Source organism: Physeter macrocephalus, chromosome 11, assembly GCF_002837175.3.
Source record: "Physeter macrocephalus isolate SW-GA chromosome 11, ASM283717v5, whole genome shotgun sequence".
Classification (NCBI taxonomy): domain Eukaryota; kingdom Metazoa; phylum Chordata; class Mammalia; order Artiodactyla; family Physeteridae; genus Physeter; species Physeter macrocephalus.
The window spans coordinates 36,623,990-36,644,455 of record NC_041224.1 but is presented as its reverse complement, the minus strand read 5'-3'; the positions used below and the strand labels follow the sequence as shown (position 1 = coordinate 36,644,455).

At 38.1% G+C, this 20,466-nt stretch overlaps 1 protein-coding gene across 7 annotated transcripts in view; it reads right to left on the bottom strand.

The window, feature by feature from the left end:
* TJP1 (tight junction protein 1) overlaps positions 1–20,466 on the bottom strand; it is a 118,022-nt gene that overhangs the window by 26,071 nt on the left and 71,485 nt on the right. For all 7 annotated transcript variants that reach the window (XM_024129732.3, XM_028494967.2, XM_024129726.3 and 4 more), the window contains exons 9-15: positions 11,096–11,235; positions 10,070–10,175; positions 7,057–7,207; positions 4,674–4,782; positions 2,900–3,119; positions 2,434–2,618; positions 2,241–2,336 (exon numbers count right to left, since the gene is read on the bottom strand). In XM_024129732.3, the coding sequence (XP_023985500.1) occupies positions 2,241–2,336; positions 2,434–2,618; positions 2,900–3,119; positions 4,674–4,782; positions 7,057–7,207; positions 10,070–10,175; positions 11,096–11,235 (1,007 nt within the window). The remainder of the gene's footprint in view (positions 1–2,240; positions 2,337–2,433; positions 2,619–2,899; positions 3,120–4,673; positions 4,783–7,056; positions 7,208–10,069; positions 10,176–11,095; positions 11,236–20,466) is intronic.

Here is a 20,466-nt window from a genome sequence, read left to right as displayed (position 1 = left end):
ATTTACAAAATAATATTGATAAATTTACTTCCATTAAAACCAGGAAGGTAAAATTATAAATTATGTGTTTGGTCTAAATAAAATATTTAAATTTAAAATAATGTCAGTTTTAATACGCACGTTTTCAAAAATTTTCCAACTATTTTCATGTTCTGGAAAAAACAGCCATTAAAAAATATATATAGTATATATATAAAAACATGTATATAGCTATTTCCCTTTTTCTTTTGCTCCAGTGTGGCCTGGCATGGCACTGTCTGCAAACCTTTTTCACATTGTGGCATGTGAATAGCAATGGTTCTGTCTGTATGGCACACAGATACCCTAAGGAGGCCTCCTCCCCTCAGCAGGGCCCACCCGGCCACAGACGGCTGCTCAATACCCGGGCAGGCCCACACTCAGCAGCAACAACTACAGCAGACTGGCTGCGGAGTCCGGGGTTAGGGACCTCTTTTCACATCAGCAGAAGGGAAGGCTGTAACTTGTGACTATGACACAGCCTGTGCTTTCACACTGGCAACCTGTGCCTCCCTCCGGGCGCAGAACACGCCAAGGGAGCTTGGGCTGATTTCTAACCACGCGTCTCAGAGGTCCGCTGACATGAAGGCTTTCACCGAAAAGGCACAGCGATGTCTGAGACTCTGGTCACAGGAAAGCTCAGAAGTTAGAGCTCTGGTTGTTCAGATCAGACAAAGACAGAGACATGGAAGTTCAGAGGTCAGGCTGAGGGACAAGGGGATGATCTGGGAGAACAAGGCCATCGCGAGACAGCAGGGCCAATCTCCAATCTGGTGGACACAGGAGAACGACGGAGGGAGACCAACTGGGAGGTTCTGGGTGGAAAAAATGCTACTAGTCTCTAACCTCAAAAAACTCTCGTTAGATTCAAAGAGGCTACATAACTAAGCAATCTGAATTCCTTCATAAGAGTCTGGTTGTAGAGTAAACCCAATTAATCAACCAATTAGTCCTTAAGACAGAGCTTTCTAAGTCTTCACACTTGCTTTTCTTAAATTTAAAAGCCCTAAGTTTGGTTACAGGTGGTATCTATACGTATCAACTTCTTCAAGCAAAATGTTATCTATAAGCAATGACCAAAAAAAGATCTCTTCTGAAAAGACTAACAAACTGAGTGATGAATCAGAAATGAACATTTTCTAAATTGCTCAAATTTTACTATCATTTGTCTGCAAATCTTCTGAGTTTCAGAAAATATCCTCATTCAACTTCACCAGCAACCAAATGAAAAGCAATATATATAATATTAAATTAGCACTTGGGAGTTTACAGTGCCAGCAAGAACAACAGCCGCACAACCCTCTGGAAGCAGCCATAGTTACACAGCAGCAGCCAGGATGCTCATGTCTTGGGTCATTCCTTCCTATCTTTGGTAATTCTGTCTAAGAAATTCAGCATATATATGGAAAAAGCTATATTCTTGAGTATTTAAATCCTTTGCAGAACAAAAGCAAAGCATAATATGGACAAAGCAAACAAAATATGGACAGATTTCTGCACCCTTTGTATTAGTAAAATATAAACTTGAAACAGACTATACACATAACTTAAAGCAAGCCTAAGTGATCATAACTAAGTCTGTGTATTTAAACTACCATAATAGCTAAAATAATGAAACAATGAAAGAATCTGCAAGCAAAATCTGTAAGGCAATTTATTTAAAGCACTACTTCCTCAATATTTATATTTAATACTAACCTACTATATATGTCTGCAATAAGCAATAGCATGAATCATGCTTTTATTACTCTTTTGACATTATCTGAGTATTTCTGTTTGCTTAATGACTGAAAGCACTGGGCTGGAGCCAGAAACAGCTGGGTTCAGAGCCGAGTGTGTGACTCATTAGCTGGGTGTCATCATGACACCCCAACTAAAGAGGCGGGGCAGTGGTCTCAGTCACAACCACCCTACAGCTCAGCTTGCCCAGCTTCAGCTGGACATTGACACCTGCCCCATGGGATACTGTCAGGATTAAACAAGACTGTGTGCTAAGAAATTCTCATAAATAGTGATTCTTTTTCTTATGAAAGGGAACTGGCAGAGCACAGACACAGTCACTCAGGTTTCCCTCCAAATTAAATACATGGAGTCAACTGCAAATGTTCACTTACAAAAAGTGTTATTTCTATTAAGTGAATGGATCAGACCCACCCTTTAGAGAAGTAATTAGTAAAGAAACACACTCAATCTCATCTGAAGTCCGTATGGAGACTACTTACTTGCAATCTGATAAATATCTGGTTCTTCTCTGGCCAGCTTTTCTCTGGCAACATCAGCTATTGGTCCAAAGATGGTTACAGGCCTCAGAAATCCAGCTGGGGAGATTCAAATGAAAAACAGCACAGTTTATACTTCTTTCTTAGGCAAATTGACATTAAAAGGTATTAGGTACATCTGTAGAAAACAGACTACCTTCTCGAAGAACAACTCTCTCATATGCTGGGAACTTTGTCTGAACTGGCTGAGCTGACAAATCTTCTCTGCTCTTGCGCAGATTTCTCTTGGAGCTACGCAGACCTCGGAATCTCCAGAAGTCGGCGCGGTCTCCTCCTGCCGTCTTTGGAAGTGTGTACTGTACACTGGCTAACTGCTCAGCTCTGGACAAGAAAAGACAAAAATAAAAATAAGGGTATTTTAAAAACAAAATGGAGAAAGACTTATAGTGAAACAACATGTCAAAACACTGGATAGAACTTCACATGCAGTTTAAATCTTAATGGTTAAACTAAAATAAAGGAGTTTATACAACTAAGTCAGTTTTAGATATGGTAAATACAGTGAAAACTAATTCTTTACGTTACCAAAATTTCCCAGTGGGACTGAAATCTTGTCATCATTTCCTTAATTTGCTCTGTAAGAAGTATCCAAACATTCATACCTGTTCTTATTAGGGATGATGCCTCGTTCTACCTCCTTATGATTTTTGCCAATTCGAATAGCAAGCCAAGAGCCCAGTTTTCCATTGTACAAAGTATCCACGACACGGAACACCTCTCCTTTGTTAAAACTAAGTCCATAGGGAGATTCCTTTTCATATTCAAAATGGGTTCTAATATAGAAAGAATCTCCTACATCTGATTCTACGATGCGACGATAAACTAAAAGGAATCAAAACAAAAAATTATCAGTAACTAGTGGGAAAAGATATTAATCTGAAGAGGATATATTATGTGAAGATTCTATTGATAATATCAACAATAACAAAAACAACAGTATCCAACAAACGGTGGCTCCTTACTAATTACTAAGTATTCTGTCTCGTGGACATCATCATTATCTCACAAAATGGGAACTCTTAGCACTTCCATTTCACAGATGAGGAAACTACTGCAGATACAGATCAAGCAACTTGTCCAAAGCCACACATGCTTTCTATTTAAATCATCTAATGTAATTTCACTGCAGCCCCTGCAAACCTCATCTATATCCCATTTTCTTTTTTTCTTTTTCTTTTTTTTTTTTGCGTTACGCGGGCCTCTCACTGTCGTGGCTTCTCCCGTTGCGGAGCACAGGCTCCGGACACGCAGGCTCAGCGGCCATGGCTCACGGGCCCAGCCGCTTCGTGGCATGCGGGATCCTCCCGGACCGGGGCACGAACCCACGTCCCCTGCATCGGCAGGCAGACTCTCAACCACTGTGCCACCAGGGAAGCCCTATATTCCATTTTCTAAATGAGTGGTTCTCAAATGGGGGCAATTCTGTTCCCCCCAGGGAATAGCTGGCATACATGGAGACATTTTTGATAGCTGCAACTGTGTGTTGAAAGGAGGGTGTGTGTGCTACGGACACTTAGTGAGCAGAGGGAAGGGTGCTTTTAAACAGCCTAAAACACACGGGACAGCCTTTACAACAAAGAAGTATTTGGTTCAAAACATCAACAGTGGGCTTCCCTAGTGGCGCAGTGGTTGAGAATCTGCCTGCTAATGCAGGGGACACGAGTTCGAGCCCTGGTCTGGGAAGATCCCACATGCTGTGGAGCAACTAGGCCCGTGAGCCACAACTACTGAGCCTGCGCGTCTGGAGACTGTGCTCTGCAACAAGAGAGGCCGTGATAGTGAGAGGCCCGCGCACCGTGATGAAGACTGGCCCCCGCTTGCCACGACCAGAGAAAGCCCTCGCACAGAAATGAAGACCCAACACAGCCATAAATAAATGAATAAATGAATAAATGAATAAATAAATAAATAGCCAAGCATTTGAAGCCCTTTAAAAAAAAAAAAACCATCAACAGAGACAAGCTTGAGAAACCCTGTTCTAAATGAAAATGTACCTGCTTAATCACAGAGAAAATCAGGCATTCCCTTGCATTAATGCTAACAAACATCAGAGTATATTGCTTAGAAAACATCAATACAAAATTCAGAAGCTGCCCACATGCACTTTTGTGTGGAATACTATAGGATTTTTCCGTGCAGATGGCACTCTACTTCAACAGAACGCCAGAAAGGTTGGCTGGTCCTATTACTGTGCTGTGCTAACAAGCACAGTGTAAGACTGTGTGCCCCTAAATGACAAAATAAACAAAATCTGTGAGATTAACAAATTCATTTATCACTTAACTGTGATTTATTAAAAACGTTAAAATTAAAATTCCTATTTAAGTCCTCAAACTTCTCCAGGTTTATTTTCTCAATATTCTGACCGTATCTCACCATCCTTCTTCTTCTGAGCCAATATGGTCACTTCTTCTCCTTTTGGGAGGTCAAGTAGAAAAAGGACAGCTTCTTCTCTTATGATATTTGTGAAGTCTACATTGTTTACCTGTTAAAATACATTTCACAAATTACTACTGGTCATATTTTAAGATTATAAAAACATTTATCTATGCAGGAAACAAATATATCCAGAGTTTATCTAATTCGAAAATATCACATCTTCAAAAGTGAAAATTTTCATTTTACTTTGGAGAAAAGAATATACCCTAATTTAAAACAAGCAGAAACCAAGTAAATAAAGTGAGTGAAGTTTAAAGAGTAGTCACAATGCATCCCGACATTAGAGATCATGCACTGCAAAATCCAACCAATTCAGACCAAAAAAGACAACTTCTAATTCCAACTGTTTATTATTATTGTAAAATCTCAGGATTTAAAATTTTAAATTATAAGTTCTATGAATGTATAATAGAGCCCTACTTTTTACTAGGCTCTGAAAAAGAAATCAAAAGGAAACAAGATTACAAAGAAATAGTGCATGCATTGTGCCATGTCTGCAAGAGCATCTGTATGATGTAAGCTCAGTGTCTGCCAAATCAATGTTTAATATTAGACGCTCCTAAGGACCAAAATGTAACTTATCAAAATGTCCCCAGTGACTACGTGCAGGATTACAGGTAGATTTTCTTCTCCTCATCTGGAAATTTTCCACATTAAAAAAAATTTTTTTTTCTACATGTACTACCTTTATGATACGAAACAACAAAAAAACTATTAAGAAATATTTTTTGCATGATGTATGATTACTTCAAACAGGATATGGGGCAGGTAAGAGAATAACAGGTCTGTTTAATTATCCATGTTGTATTTCAGAAAATGTAGACATTATCTGGAGGAATCACAACACAAAGTTAGGTGGAAACCAGTGAGTCAGGAGACAGTACCCTGACTTTCTGACATGTAAGTCTGAAGGGGGAGGAGGAGGACAGGAGTGGCCATAGGCAGCCAGCACAGTCTGAGGGGGCTCGCAGAGTGCTCAGAGGGCAGTTTCTGACCGTGGGCTGCTGCCAAAAGCGACCAAACCCAAGATAGAGATACGAAAGCAACATAGAAGCAGGGGGCTGCTGACACATCCCAAGTTTTACGAAGAATGATTAAAGAAGGTAGGAAAAGAAGTGAAATGATTAGAGGAGTACCAGAAAAGCAGTGTTACGGAATCCAAGGAAGAAAGCACTTCAAAAAGGACTTTTTAAGAAGGTCAAAACGCTAGTAAGAAATACAGGAAAAATGAGGGCTGAAGATGACATTAGGTCAGCAATGCCTCATGAAAATTCACATTCAGTCGTCGTTAAGGTGGAAGGCAGACTACACAACTTTATGATACAAGGACTGAAAAGCAAGCAGGGAAGGGACTCAACCAAACCTTCAACAAGTTCAACAGACAAAGGAGAAAAGACAGACAATGGAAGGCTGATGAAGAACCAGAGGATAGGGGAGGAAAACATGAACAAAGCAGCCATATTCTGGGGCAGGAGGACAACGAATGCAGGACATGGGCACGAGGTAGCCTGAATGCAGGAAGAGACCAGAACAGAGGTGGCAACGACAATCTGAGGTGTCAAGAGGAGTAGAGCAGATGTAGGAACTCCCACTTGAGAGATCTGATCTTCCGATTAAAATGGCATACAGTGCATCTGGCAGGAAGTTTGGATATTTTAAAAAGAGAAGACAGAAATAAAGATGGTACTACGTTACTAGGCAGCATTGCTTATGGAAAAGAAACAAAAACATACACAAACAAAAAAGAAAAGAAAAAGACCCGATTGGTACCCTGTGCCTAAAACTAGGGTTTCCTGGACTCTTCCCTCTTGTGGGGTATGAAGCTTCAGAGCCAGGGCAGCTTACACACGTGCCTGATGGAAACCCCATGTCTGCACACCTGAGCCATCACCTGTGGTGAAGAAGGTCCTACAGGGCTCTGTGGGCTACTGCAAAGACTACTCCCACTGGGGAGGAACACGTGACGCTGCCCTAGTGGCAAGTTGTGGCCCACGGCAGAGTCTAGCCAGCCTGAATGTTTAGTTGAACTTAAAATAACTGGTGGATATTATGGGGCTCTAAGACTTACTTTTTGTAGGTTCTATGAACATGAGTGATTAACACGAGACCAAAGCACCACACTGTGTAGCCACAACACAGCAGTGAATAAGAGCAAAGGCAGGAATGTGAAGACCTGATGGATTCTCAATCTGCATGCTAAATTGGTTCTAGACGCTACAACACATTACAAGCTAACTGCGATAGTTGAGTCTGCTGTGTCTGATGCCTTTTTCTAAAGATCTAAGTACTTTGAAACCACATAAGTTGACCACTGACATACCCTGAGTATCTGATCACCCTCTTCCAAGCCTTCTTTGGCAGCAGGGCTATCTTCAAGAACGCCAGCTACAAATATTCCAACATCATTTCCACCAGCCAGCCGCAAACCCACACTATCTCCTTTCCTGAATTTTACTAATTTCATGCTGGGCCTGTTAAGACAAATATTTCATTTGAAACAGTTAAGAGAAGCTTGAAGAGTTATAGCAAACTACTACAATAAAAACCATATTTAGAATAAAACAAAGGACCATCATCTCTAAAATTTACCCTACACCTACCTCTAATTTACTGAATAAAATTTATCATTAGAATACCAAACCAGATTTAATAGCACTTTCTTTTAATTTTTGATTAACAAAATAAGTTTTGCAATATCCAAATTCAATATGTAAGTACTGTTTTACATAATAATTATAAAATTACTTCATAACAATGCTTTCCCAACTCTGAGTCCTGGATATATGTGGTACATTAACAATGGCTAAAAAATCTTCCATTTTTCCCACCCCAATTCATACCATATCATCTCTACTGAATAACTAAGAAGCACTATTGTACAAAGGTAGAAACTGAGCATAAACTGACAAATTTACCTAATGCCAGAGAGTCAAAATCAGGCTCTAAGCATTGTAATCTCTATAACCCAACAGACAGTGGTTTTGAAACTTTGCAGTTGGGGGACTCCTTCAGTAGTTCACACAGATCACTTACTCTGCAGCCCCTTTGAATTTTAAACAAAAAGCTTATCATCATTCAGCCTTTTTGCATTAGCCCCATATTTAAGCTCTGCCCCCTTCTTGCTAGAGAGAATGGAAAGGTATTAATGCAGGCACATTCCTCTATATCAGTGTAGTGTCAAAGCTCTGTGACACTCCTAAAACAAACACCAAAGAATGCCTTAGAAGAATGGCTAGACAGAAACACATCATAACTAAGCATTACCCTTTTGGGTAATTAATTACAAATTACATACATAATTAGAAATTTCCCTTCTAGGTTTCTATAACCATCCCACATTCCAAGCCAAGAAGACACACAATTCTTCTACCTATTCTGACACGAAGTGTGGGAAAAAGTCCTTTTCCTCTTAATTTACTAAGTAACAATGAGCAAATAATTAGAAACTAGTAGTAATGAAAAAACACAAATCAAACGAATGAATGAGTTGAGGGAAGAGAGATGCCTCGTTCTTTAAAACCAACTAAAGACCACCTTAGCTTTCAGAACTTACAAGGTAGTCACATTTGACCCTGTTTCTTCATGTAGAACTAACATTAGCTAGATGGAAATCTGAGAGTCTGTAGGTCAGATGAGGTCACTTACTGCCATGGCTGGTGGTACCCTCAGTGCCCCGAATCTATTTACTGGCTTTATCATGGAGGGCGTGAGTCCCTCGGCTGTGATGGATCCTACTTTTCCACCTGCATCAAGAGCCTTCTGACAGACTCCTCTCCCAAATCAACTGTACAGACAGCTCTTTTAAACATTTCCTTAAAGTCCTTAAGGCCCCAGGTCCCTCAAGTCCTCTCCTAACACTGACCCATTAGTAAAACCTGGCTTTTTATTGATAAAACCACTGTTCAAGGACAGCTCTAGGCCCCATCTTAGGGTCATGTGCCCTACATGCCTAATATTTTATACTCTGCCCTGTGTTATGTCAACCACATGCAACAGCAAAAATCCTTCTGCCTCAAATCCAGTCACTGAATCTGAATGAATAACTAAACCTTTCCCAGCTAAGCTACAAATCCTGCCCACAATCTCAGTTCTCTTTGGTATCTGTCCTTCAGTGCTCCCTCAGGGAAATAGGTCTCTGGAATCAAGTTATTAGTTTTCATAAAACTTAAAGAGTTAGGAAAGCTCTCAGGCCATTCTTTTTTTTTTTTTGGCTGCACTGGGTCTATGCTACTGCCCACGGGCTTTTCTCTAGTTGTGGTGGGCAGGCCTCTCATTGCGGTGGCTTCTCTTGTTGTGGAGCATGGGCTCTAGGAACACGGGCGCAGTAGTTGTGGCGCACGGGCTTAGTTCCTCCACGGCATGTGGGATCTTCCCGGACCAGGGCTCAAACCCATGTCCCCTGCATTGGCAGATGGATTCTTAACCACTGCTCTACCAGGGAAGTCCCCAAAATGTATAATTTTAAACTTGTGATACTTTCACCTATTTCAGGAGCCATTTCTCTCTACCAACCTAGGTCTTATGGTAATAACCCAATTTTCTTTAGCAGAGAAAACAGATGAGAGCAGAGGTCTACATCTAACCTACTTCAGGAAATTTGGTAATTTTTCATTATTCATGTCATGTCTCTTTTACCAGAGAGGCAACAAAAACTAATCTGATGATCATGATAGTTTGAAATCTGGATATAAAATCTACATCTCAATCTCAATGTATAAAATATAAAGTAATAAAGTTGTGAATATCAAAAACTTACTTTTGAGTTGCTAACTAATCTAGAACAGGTTTCTCAACCAGAGGTGATTTTGCCTGCAGGGAACATTTGTCAGCGCCTAGAGATATTTTTAGTTGTCACAACTGGGGTATGTATGTGTGTGCTACTAGCAGCCAGTGGCCAGGGATGCTACTAAGAATCCACAATGTAAAGGACAGTCCACCACAATAAACAATTATCTGGCCCCGAATGTCAATAGTGCTGAGATGGAGGAACACTGATTTTTTTTTTAAAATGCTAGGGATTTAGAATGCCTGTGAAAATTCTGATGTTTAAATAGAAAACAATTTTCTAGTTTTGTAATTCCTAATCTAAAAACTAGGTAGAAAACAGTGGTGAGAAAGAAGTAAACATCTTAAATGTTTCTTTGTTGTTCTCTAATCTCTAACTGATTCTATCATATAAATAATTTAAAAAATCAAAACAAACACTAACCATAGCATTTAGTAGTATACACTGTCTTTAAAAGCATATGTAATATGGTTCGCAATTGGATTCTCAATTTAAATAATCCTGAGTAACGGGCAGAGAAGACAACACAAGTTTAAAACCACATTACCGAAGAATCCCATCTTCATGAGTTGCATTAGGCAGGATCCCATCAGATGGACTGACAGGTAAATCCACGTCTGGCTGTCCAACCTGAGCATACACAGGCTTTGGTTCTAAAAGAAAAGAAAATTTAAATTATGCAAGAATCACTTTACAAAATGGAATAACAAAGCAAGCAACCACTGAAATAACCAAACAATAAAAAGTCTGCAAAATATAGCAAAAATGTAAGTTCAGAGAACCTGATCAGGAACATATATACTACATATGCATATATCAGGGCACATTTTACAGTTATAAATTCTGGGATCTTTATAGCATGTATGCACGTCACATGGTCACCTATACTTTCTATAGCTCCAGCTGTTACAGTCTGAAAAATATACTTTTTAGGGAAGAATAACAGAGGAAGAAGAATGTAAGAAGAGAGAATCCCTACATTTCTCTGTTAAGACTGTAAAAGTAGCCTTCTTTCTTCACTGTGATATAATTCATTTTTAAATTGCCACATTCCTGCCACTAAATAAGCAGAGCAGAAACAGGTTTTGAGAGAAGGACCTGAGAGACAGTAGAACCAGGACCTCCAGGCCTTTCAAGCAACTGGATCTCAGAACCTTGCAGATTCTTATGTGTGGTCTTGTATACAGGTCAGCAAGGTATACTTCATAAAGTGTTTCTGAAAACACTTTGAATAGACAAGAGAAGTTTAAACAGTGTCTAAAGCCAATCTAATGTTTCCCTTAATGAGCAGTACTGGAAAACAACCTCACTCACTGTGAACAGCTGTGAACCACAAATAACTTCTATCTGGAAAATTTAAAAAACATTCATGAACGCTTACTGATATATGGCAACCTCCCACTCACAAAGAAAATGCTGGAAGTACAGAAAAATTCACACATGGGTAGTAGGTAGCAGCAATAGTAGTAGTAATAATAATTGCATCTTTATATTTTCTGTAAATATAATTCTGTAAATTGTGAAACAATTTAGTCTGAATGCAAATGTTTCCTGCACTCTAGGCTAGGCTTACCTGGAAGATTCGGTGTTTGTTTCTCATTTCTTTCAACTATAACTTCTTCCACTGTTTTAGGTGTGTGATCATCTGCATGCTTTACAGGAGTTGAGACAGCCCCGGGTTTAGAAATTCTCTCTTCCTCTCTGCTCCGGAGACTATACATCAGTAAAATAAAAACTTATGAGCATATTGTGAAAACAATTTGTAAAGAGTACAAGAACAGCCAAGACAATGTCAAAAAAGGATGACAAGGGACTTGCTCTAAAAGATAACAAAATATTGTAAAAACTTAGTAATTAAAACTAGAGTGCTACTGCCACAGAAACAGATAAATAGATCCATGTAACAAAACAGAAAATGGAGAAATATATCCACAGTACCAAAGTTTACTATGGAAGCGGCAGCCCAAAACTGTTGGAAGAGAACACACTGTTTAATAAAGTGTTTAGAACAACTGTCCACAAATTTAGAAAAATTAGATCTCTATGCATATCACTGACATAAGTATAAATCAATTTCAGATAAAGTCCTAAACATAAAATATATTTTAAAAATCTTATCAAAAATAGAGGATTTTTAAACTAAGATTCAATGCCAAAATGAAGTGAATACATAAAAAGTTTAAAAAGGTGTGAAAATAATTTGAAAAAATATGTCTTAGGTTGAACCAAATGAATTTTTTTTAAGTTCAAACAACTGAATATTAGCAATTTGACCAAACAAATGTAACAGGAGTTCAATTTTAAGATTATATATTGATCTAACAATACATATAATAAGAATTTGATATTTAGAACATATGCAAACACACTTTTTAATTATTTTAGAAATAAAAAGAGCCAGTGTGTGAACTCATGGACAAAGATGAAAAAGACCTAGAAACAGACTTTCCATAATATGGAAAATTTCTCATCAAAAGAATAAGCTGCGGGCTTCCCTGGTGGCGCAGTGGTTGAGAGTCCGCCTGCCGATGCAGGGGACACGGGTTCGTGCCCAGGTCCGGGAAGATCCCACATGCCGCAGAGCAGCTGGGCCCATGAACCATGGCCGCTGAGCCTGCGCGTCCGCAGCCTGTGCTCCACAGCGGGAGAGGCCACGGCAGTGAGAGGCCTGCGTAGCGCAAAAAAAAAAAAAAAAAAAAATAAGCTGGAAGGATGCTCATCTGTGTTAAGTGAAATAAACTACTATCTGGGGAATATGTGCAGAGCCTGATCTTTTCAAATTATTTTTAAAACACAAAGAAACTCTACGATGCTAAAATGTTTGCACGAGTACGGAGGAAAGCTTAATTCAAGAAGGAGATCTGGGAGAGGTGGAGTTGGCAGATTTGTCCTGTTTCACCTGTTCTAACGAGCATACAATGCTTTCATAATTGAAGATTAAAAAGTAAAATATTAAAGTTACAATGAAATAGAGTTATATCTGGAGACATGAAAACAGCCCCAAAATAAAATGTGAGGAACAAATTGCAGAATATACGTGGTGTGACATCACTGAGGTATTAAAGAAAACTCTCCACAGCTACACAAACACATGTCGACGCCACATACAGAAAGACCCAGACAGACAGAGGCGACAGAGGTTCTTGGAGGGGGGGAGCAGACAAAACAGCAGCCCAGGGAAATCTGAGATTTATCTCCACTATTTCAGTTTTCATAAGAAAATATTTACATAGTACTTATGAAGTAAAGACTGAAATGTCTGTAAATATTTTAAAATAATGTTCATTATTTTAAAATGGAATTAAGTCTAATTTTAAACAAAGAATTTGATTCTATTAATGCATATTATTATCAGTCTCTTATCAGGAAAAAATTTCTTCCCCTGTTATCCTCTTGAAAAAATAAAACATAAGCACTTTTCAAAGTTTCTATTTTCATGTTCATTTAACTACTCTGTGGGGGTGTATTCCAGTTTTAAATTATATGTAGTAAATGAGCTGCATGTAAGTAAAAGTCTTTCAGAAAATAAAGCCAAGATATCTTCTAGCTCAAACCACAATGAACTTTCTAAATTATAAAAGGTTAAAATTTTTAGCCACTGCTTATGTACTAAAATCTTACATACAATTAGTCTAAGTATAAATAAATACAGTTAAACTCTATCCCCAAACTGCTCTAGGCACCTCAGAATATAAAGGGAAATACAAAATAATAAATTCTCCTTGCACTCTTTGCACTGAAAAATGCAAATGATATAAGTATGAACGTTTTGAGAATGAGATTAAAGAACTACATAATTTTAGTAGTTCTACAGATTTTGTTGCTCTGCAACAGACCTTAAAGACTATTTGCTTAAAAAAGATCAAAACAACGAACGTTTCCAATTGATTTTGTTTCTTGTAACTTAAAAATTCTAAACTTAGAGCGTGACCAAGTGACATTAATGATAACTAAGAATCAATGATAATATTTTAATCTGAATGTCCTCCCCAGTGATAACCAAGATTGTCATGCAATAGGGCTCTTGCTCTGTACATCACACGGAACTCCCGCTAGTAGAGTTGGCTAATTTTCATACTCTACTGACTACCACCTTTCTTTAATATAATTATTATGACTTAACATTGCAGATGGGTGGAACGCACATCATTCTATTAAATTTTTCATACGATTAGTATTTGGAAAAATCATTGTTCATTTTTAGTGTATTTCCATTATCTACCAAAAGATGGAAGCATTATTCAATACATGTAGATTTGGAGCTGTGCTGTTAATGGAATTGTGAAGCAAGTCATTTATGTAATTTAAAATTTTCTAGAATCCATATTAAATAAATGAGGTGAAATCAATTAACACATTTTATTTAACTCCGTATACCCAAAATATTAAGTAACCAATATAAATGATTAATGAGGTATTTTACACATTCATTTTTGTGTACTCAGTCATCAAACTCCAGTGTGTAGTTCACACTTACGTCTCTATTTAAACTGGCCACGTGTCAAAGGCTCCACAGCCACATGTGGCTAGTGGCAATGGAGTTGGGCAATGAAGATCTAGAGTAATAGTACAGAACAAAATAATCAACTTTTCCAAACATTTAAAATGTTCTACTATGAGCATGTATGACCATTAAGTCTATTGTAAGACAAAAGAATAGAATTTAGACACACAGAATCAGCCTACAATCAGTGGCAGTTATTGAAAGTGAAGCCATAAAAAAGGAAAATACATTCTCCCCAAACCTTCCTTTCATAGTTCTACCCTAATGGCTCCCACGTAATATTTAAGCTTTATTAAAAAACAACTTTTGCTATTATGAGTCAAGCCAACTTTATACAAAAACCATCTTTGTCCTGAGTTGGACTCATGTTGATCTACCACACTCTGGCTCCTAGTAGCCTAGAAAGAAACTCCAGGCATTCTAGGGGACCTTGGGACCCTCTGAAGGGTGTTTTTGTTTTCCCCCCGGAGGGTAAGCAGATAGGTTGTTTTTCGGATTTTTGACTTGTACATATTAATCTAACGATAATGATCCATTAATCTAGAGACTTTGGGCTGGTTAAAAGCTCTGCCGAACAGTTGTTAAGACAAAGTCTCTGAAAGAGAGTTTTTACAGTCACATAAATGGGCTCATTGTAAACAGAGCCTTAAGTCGTATCCAGTCAACTCTGTAAGTACAGTAGCAGATTAACACACATTCAACCAGATCAGCGAACAGTAACAGATTAAGTGCAAAACTTCAGGTGTAAAGTCACAGCTGTTTGGGACCATTTAGTGCAGGCAGAGGGCAGGCAGCGAGGTCAGAAGAGGGACCTGGAGAGACAATGCAGGAGGAAGAGGCTCTCCTCTGTCCCCTCGGCAGCCCCTGCAGGACACAGGGGTCAGAAGCACTCAGGGGCCAGGAGCTTTCCCCAGACACTTCCTAGGTTGGTTTTACAGTGCGCAGTCTCTGACAAGACACCTCCTCAAGATTGGCTTTCCCAAGCCCCTTGGAGGGCAGATTTCCTGCCAGTTCATCCAGTGACACCACAGTGAATTCTCTGCCATGCAGTGAGCCTCAGGTGTGTGAGGACAGGTGGGGAAGCTTCTTCCTTTGGCAACTCCATCTCAGCACCAGGGGAAGGGCCTACTCCTTACATCTGATTCTTATATTTTTCAGAGTTCTCTTTATTTATTACTGGCTAATCCCTTGTCACTCCAATCTTGTTATATTTAATCTCTTTATATTAAATTCGCTCTGTTCACAAGAAACTGTGCTTTCTGTCTTTTGGACCCTGATGAAATATGCCAGACTGCTAATTCTTCAAGGAGTTTTATTTCTGATTTTTAGCTCTCAAACACCTCCCCAACTGACTGGTTACATCTTATTTAAAAATAATCTTAATACAGGAAATAAACTGAGGCTGAATGTTCACTGTAATAAAACATCCTTTTATAAAGCTAATTTCCTCTTACATAATAAATGACTCATCCTACATAAGCCAATTTATAGTTTCTTTTCAGAAACTCATTTATTGCATAAAGGCAAGATCTACACAGCTTAGGATAAACACAGAAACTAGGTACCCTTTAAAGGCGACTGGACTATCTCAGCCCCAATTATCAATAAAGATAGAAACTTAGAAAGTAACTTAGCCAGACTTCAAAGTTCTTCTCCACTGGCAGGGACAGTTCGGCATGGAGGGCTCCTAATACATATGAGAAAGAAAAACTAAGGCACACTCAAGTCTGACTTCTCAGAATACTGCAGCCATTGCTAATCTTCTCAATTTCATATGGAAACAGATATTTACATACTGTAGTTCCTCCTCGACAGCAATTCAAACATTACAGCATGGCACACAGACGATTATAGGGATGAAAAAGGCAGAGAGATGTGGAGACTGGGCTGGTACTTGGGCAGAGAAGTGAAGAGCTGCCCAGGGAGTATGCTGAGAAAGCAGGGGGAATAATTACCTTATATCTACTTGGCTATATTTGCAAGGGAAGTTCTCACAATTTAAATTTGTTCTTTATACATTGTAATCTATTTTCAGAAATACATATATGTGTGGTGTACGCTTTTGAAAAAATGAGTGTCTGTATTGCTCACTTCGACAAATGGCTTTCTGGCAATAACCTAGCTACATATTTACATGAAGCCTATCAGCTTGTACAGAGATTCTCATCTTGCATGTTCGTTTATGACGATAATGACGACTAACCTAGTCCATGTGAATTAGAAAACATCTGTTGTTCAACAAGTATAATTGAAAAAATGAACAATTTTTAGTAAGGAACAACTGGGGAAAGACTAAGAAGGACCCTTCTTTCACTTAAGGGACAACAGCATCATCAGGGCTTCACTGGTGGTATGATTATTACGTACGTAGATTAATAATATTTAGAGTAAAACAACCCTTGATTGTGCAGTATGTTTGGCTGATTTTATAACAAGAGACCAGTGTTACCATACTCTTCATTTTTTATTAACATTCTCTCAAAGGCACTGAAGAATTGTCCTACATTATTTAAACTAGAAATAAGATTTTTCATATGCTTACTTCTTTTACACGTGAGTGGAAGTCTGTTTTTATAATATTTTATGTTTTATACTGTACTTGTACAAGAAAATCGTTCTCAGCTGATGGGGTAAATAAAATGTACACTTTTACTTTAAAAATAGTGACTATAAAGTATAATATTTAAGCTTGCCTTGCTGTCATTAGGTCCATGATCTCCTCTTAGGGGTTAAAATCCATCACCAATCACTGAGCACAACACTACTACACCTTGGTCTCTATTAACTAGAGAAATGTATCAGCTATGGTCCTCCCTCAGCCCGTCCCCTTACAAAGCATATGAAAAGAAAACCTCAGTTTGGAGTTTTAATCTCGTAACTGAAAATTCCCAAAGATTGAAAATAACAGTTGGCTCTTATCTGAATAACGGAAGTCCAGGATGGGTCTTTAATATTCCACTCACTTTCAAAGGTTAGACAAAGAATCTTATTTTAAAAAGATTTAGTAACAATTCAAGTGATAAACAAGTTTTTTTGAAGTTTCACATTCTCCCTAACCAATTTTCCAAAACAGGAAAAAAAAAAAAAAATTTTTAGAACTCCAAATCCCTGGCTATGTTGCCCTTGTGGTCCAGCCACACCGGTCACCTTGCTGTTCTTCCAACAAGCTGAATGTATCTCCATCTCTGTCTTATTCTGGAATGATCTTCCTCTGGCTGACTCCTTCTCATTCACTCATCTCAAGGTAAGTTGACCCTAGAGAAGCCTTCTTTCTGCCCAAGCATGTCTCTAATACTGCCCCCTCTTCCTGCACTGTCACATCACCCTGATTTTCTTTACCACTAATGGAAATTACTATTTCATATTTCAAACGTATTTATCTGTTTTACTCACTTGGCTATATAAGCTCTACGGTAGCAGGGATCTTGCCTAGATTGTTGAGGGCATAATTTATAATCATACACTGACAACATGTGCATTATCAAAAAATACTTCATAGAGGAAAAATGAGCAGGGTAATGTCAAAATTACTGGTGAAGAAAAAAATCTTTCAACCTTCACTGAAGAACACTCACTGTGCTGACTGCTGATCACTCACCATCGACTGTGCATGGCACAGGAGTCATAGGAAAGAAGGCATCAATTATTGATTAAATTCACTGAGATTTAATAAACTGAATCTCTCTACCTGACTATCTTTAGAGGTGAAAGAGGGGGAAAAAAGGATGAAGGACTCCACAGCATGTCTGAAAAAGAAAATGTAATAGTACCTGCACCAAATTAATTACCAACAATATCACATATAAATCTTGTTTTGAATCAAGCATCTTTCAAATTGGAGGTGATGAAATCTTTTTTACCTAAGACAAAGGACTAAAACCAAGGATCAGGAAAAAAAACTCTGAAATTCACCAGTCAGAAGAAGGTCACTTCTCTACATTTTGAAACAGTAAAAAGAAATGTTCAGCTTATGTATATGGATGTCTCAACAATAATTTTTAGCCTATTGGCAAAGTTTTATGCATGTTCCAGACAGAACTACACAATATCTAACAGAAACGATATATACTAGGGCAAAAGAATATTTACAGCTCTCTAAACTCAAAGAAAACAATTATGGAAGGTGACATATAAGGTGTGTAAATAAAAAAACTAGACCTTTAATTTAAAAGCCAAGACTCCTCTAAGGTATTTAAGCAGAAACACCATATGCCCTACATGCATGTGTATGAGGACTCACCTGGCACTCCGAGAGAACAAAGGCATGAACCTGCATTCAACCCTGATGGACTGTATAGTTAAAGGATTTTTGATCCCATTATTTAACTTGATTACTTAACTTGGCTCAATGCTCGGATTTAGGCTAGAAATTCTCATTCATAAGAACCAATTTAATAATCATGTATTTGTTACACCATAAGCAGTATCAATACTGACACCACTAACTTCAGAATTCAGTGGAGCCATTTCTCTCAAGAGAAACAAACGATGAGACAAGTATTTTAAATTTCTACAGAGTTTTAATCTCTTCTAAACACTGCTTTCAAGTACTTCAGAAGCAATTGTTTTTATGAAATAGATATGCTAAATATAAATCAGACTTTTTCCTATTTGTTAAAATATACAATTCCCTAAAAACCTTAGACAACAGCTTAGTCTCAAATGCACCTTGTCAGTTTATGGAATGACTGAGTATAAGAAATACAAATACAAACCTTTACAATGCAAATTTTCTACAGTTGAACCTTATCCTAACTAGTCTGAGCTTTTACTGTAATAGAATTTTTTCAACAATGCATGAGAGCCACTTTTATTAAGATAGTTTATAGAACAGAACCAAAAACGTAAACGTATGTTGTTCCTCTAGGGAGAAAATGCATAAAATGGATCTGTTAAATTAACTGTAAATACTAGGGAGAGTACAATATAACCAAGCAGAGGCTTAGAACACACTCTGCAAATCCAATACTCTCTAGTCATGGAGGGACTGCAGTGAAATCAGTGAAAGAGTCTTCTCAATGACAACCCCTGACAATCGCCACAAGGCAGTGCCACCAGCCGAGGACTCTCAGTATGCCCAGCTCCCTCCTAGAGGGGGAGTCTCGGCCCAGACTGGGCAGTGAAAAAACACCGAATAAAATATACAAAACAAACTTAGCAACAGCATCAAGCTATAACAAAATCACTGTAATAATTCTCTATACATACATTATTTTTTAATTTAAAAACAAAACTATTTTAACATCCTAGACCAGGGAAGGACTGGCAGACTTTTTCTGTAAATGGCTCAGTGGGCCATGCAGTCTCTGCCACAACTTCTTAATTATGACATTGCAGGATGGGTTCCAGTAAAACTTTATTTGCAAAACCAGGCAGCAGTCTGGATTTGGCCCACAGGCTGTAGTTTGCCAGCCCCTGTTCAAGACAACAGTAAGGGTACACTGCTCATCTAATTATAATGAAGAAACACGCTCATGTGTTTTTCTCAGAACTCAGACCATATAACATTTGTTCTCTAAGAAAAGAACATCACACAGAGGAACATAAGTAGGTCATGACAACAATGGAACACAATGGAATGCTTTATAGATTTCTGCTCCCTTAAGTAACCTTCCACTTTTTTCTTTTTCTACACCTATAAGGTCAAACACTTAAGTCAAAAGGCCAAGAGCTTTAATCCTGGCTCTAATCTCTTGTCAACTACATAACCCTGGACTTTATCACAACCACACAGCTTAAACTGACTTGCCTACAGAACAAGCAACTCTTCTTAGAAATGGTTTAATATGAGCAGATGTGAAAGCACATTTGGAAACTCTAACTGATGACACTATTATTACTACTACTAATCACCATACTAATGAGAGCAGCTAATATTTGCACCAGGTGTTCTAATAACTAATTTAACTTTCACAACTTTGTAATGTATGATGCCTTTTTTTTTTTTTTTACAGCAAATGAGAAAACTGAAGTGCAGAGAGGTTTCAAGGTTGTGCAAGTAACCAATGGCAGGCTGGGACTCAAACCCAGGAAAACTTGCTTCAAAGCCCAAAGAAATCACTATATTCTATTGCCTCTGACAAAATGAAAGTTACTATTCTCAGCAGATAACTGCAATCTTACAAACATACGAAAATACTCAGAAATCTAGGAAGAGAACAAGGTGGGGCTAGTGTTTTTTACACACTAAACTGAAACTTTTCTCACGAGTCTTTTTTGTTTCACTTTTTAAACAAGAGCATTTAAAGAACATTTGTAAAACAAAGACATCTGTACAAAATTAAATAACAAAAAGAAAATGTCCCATGCATTTTTTAATACTAGGATTTTACTCTCTTACTATATCTAAATTGTCTCTCAAAATGCAAGGCACCCTCTATATTAAAACTCCCACAGTTATCTGGATTTTAATATTAACTTTAGGGGGGAAATGCAAATGA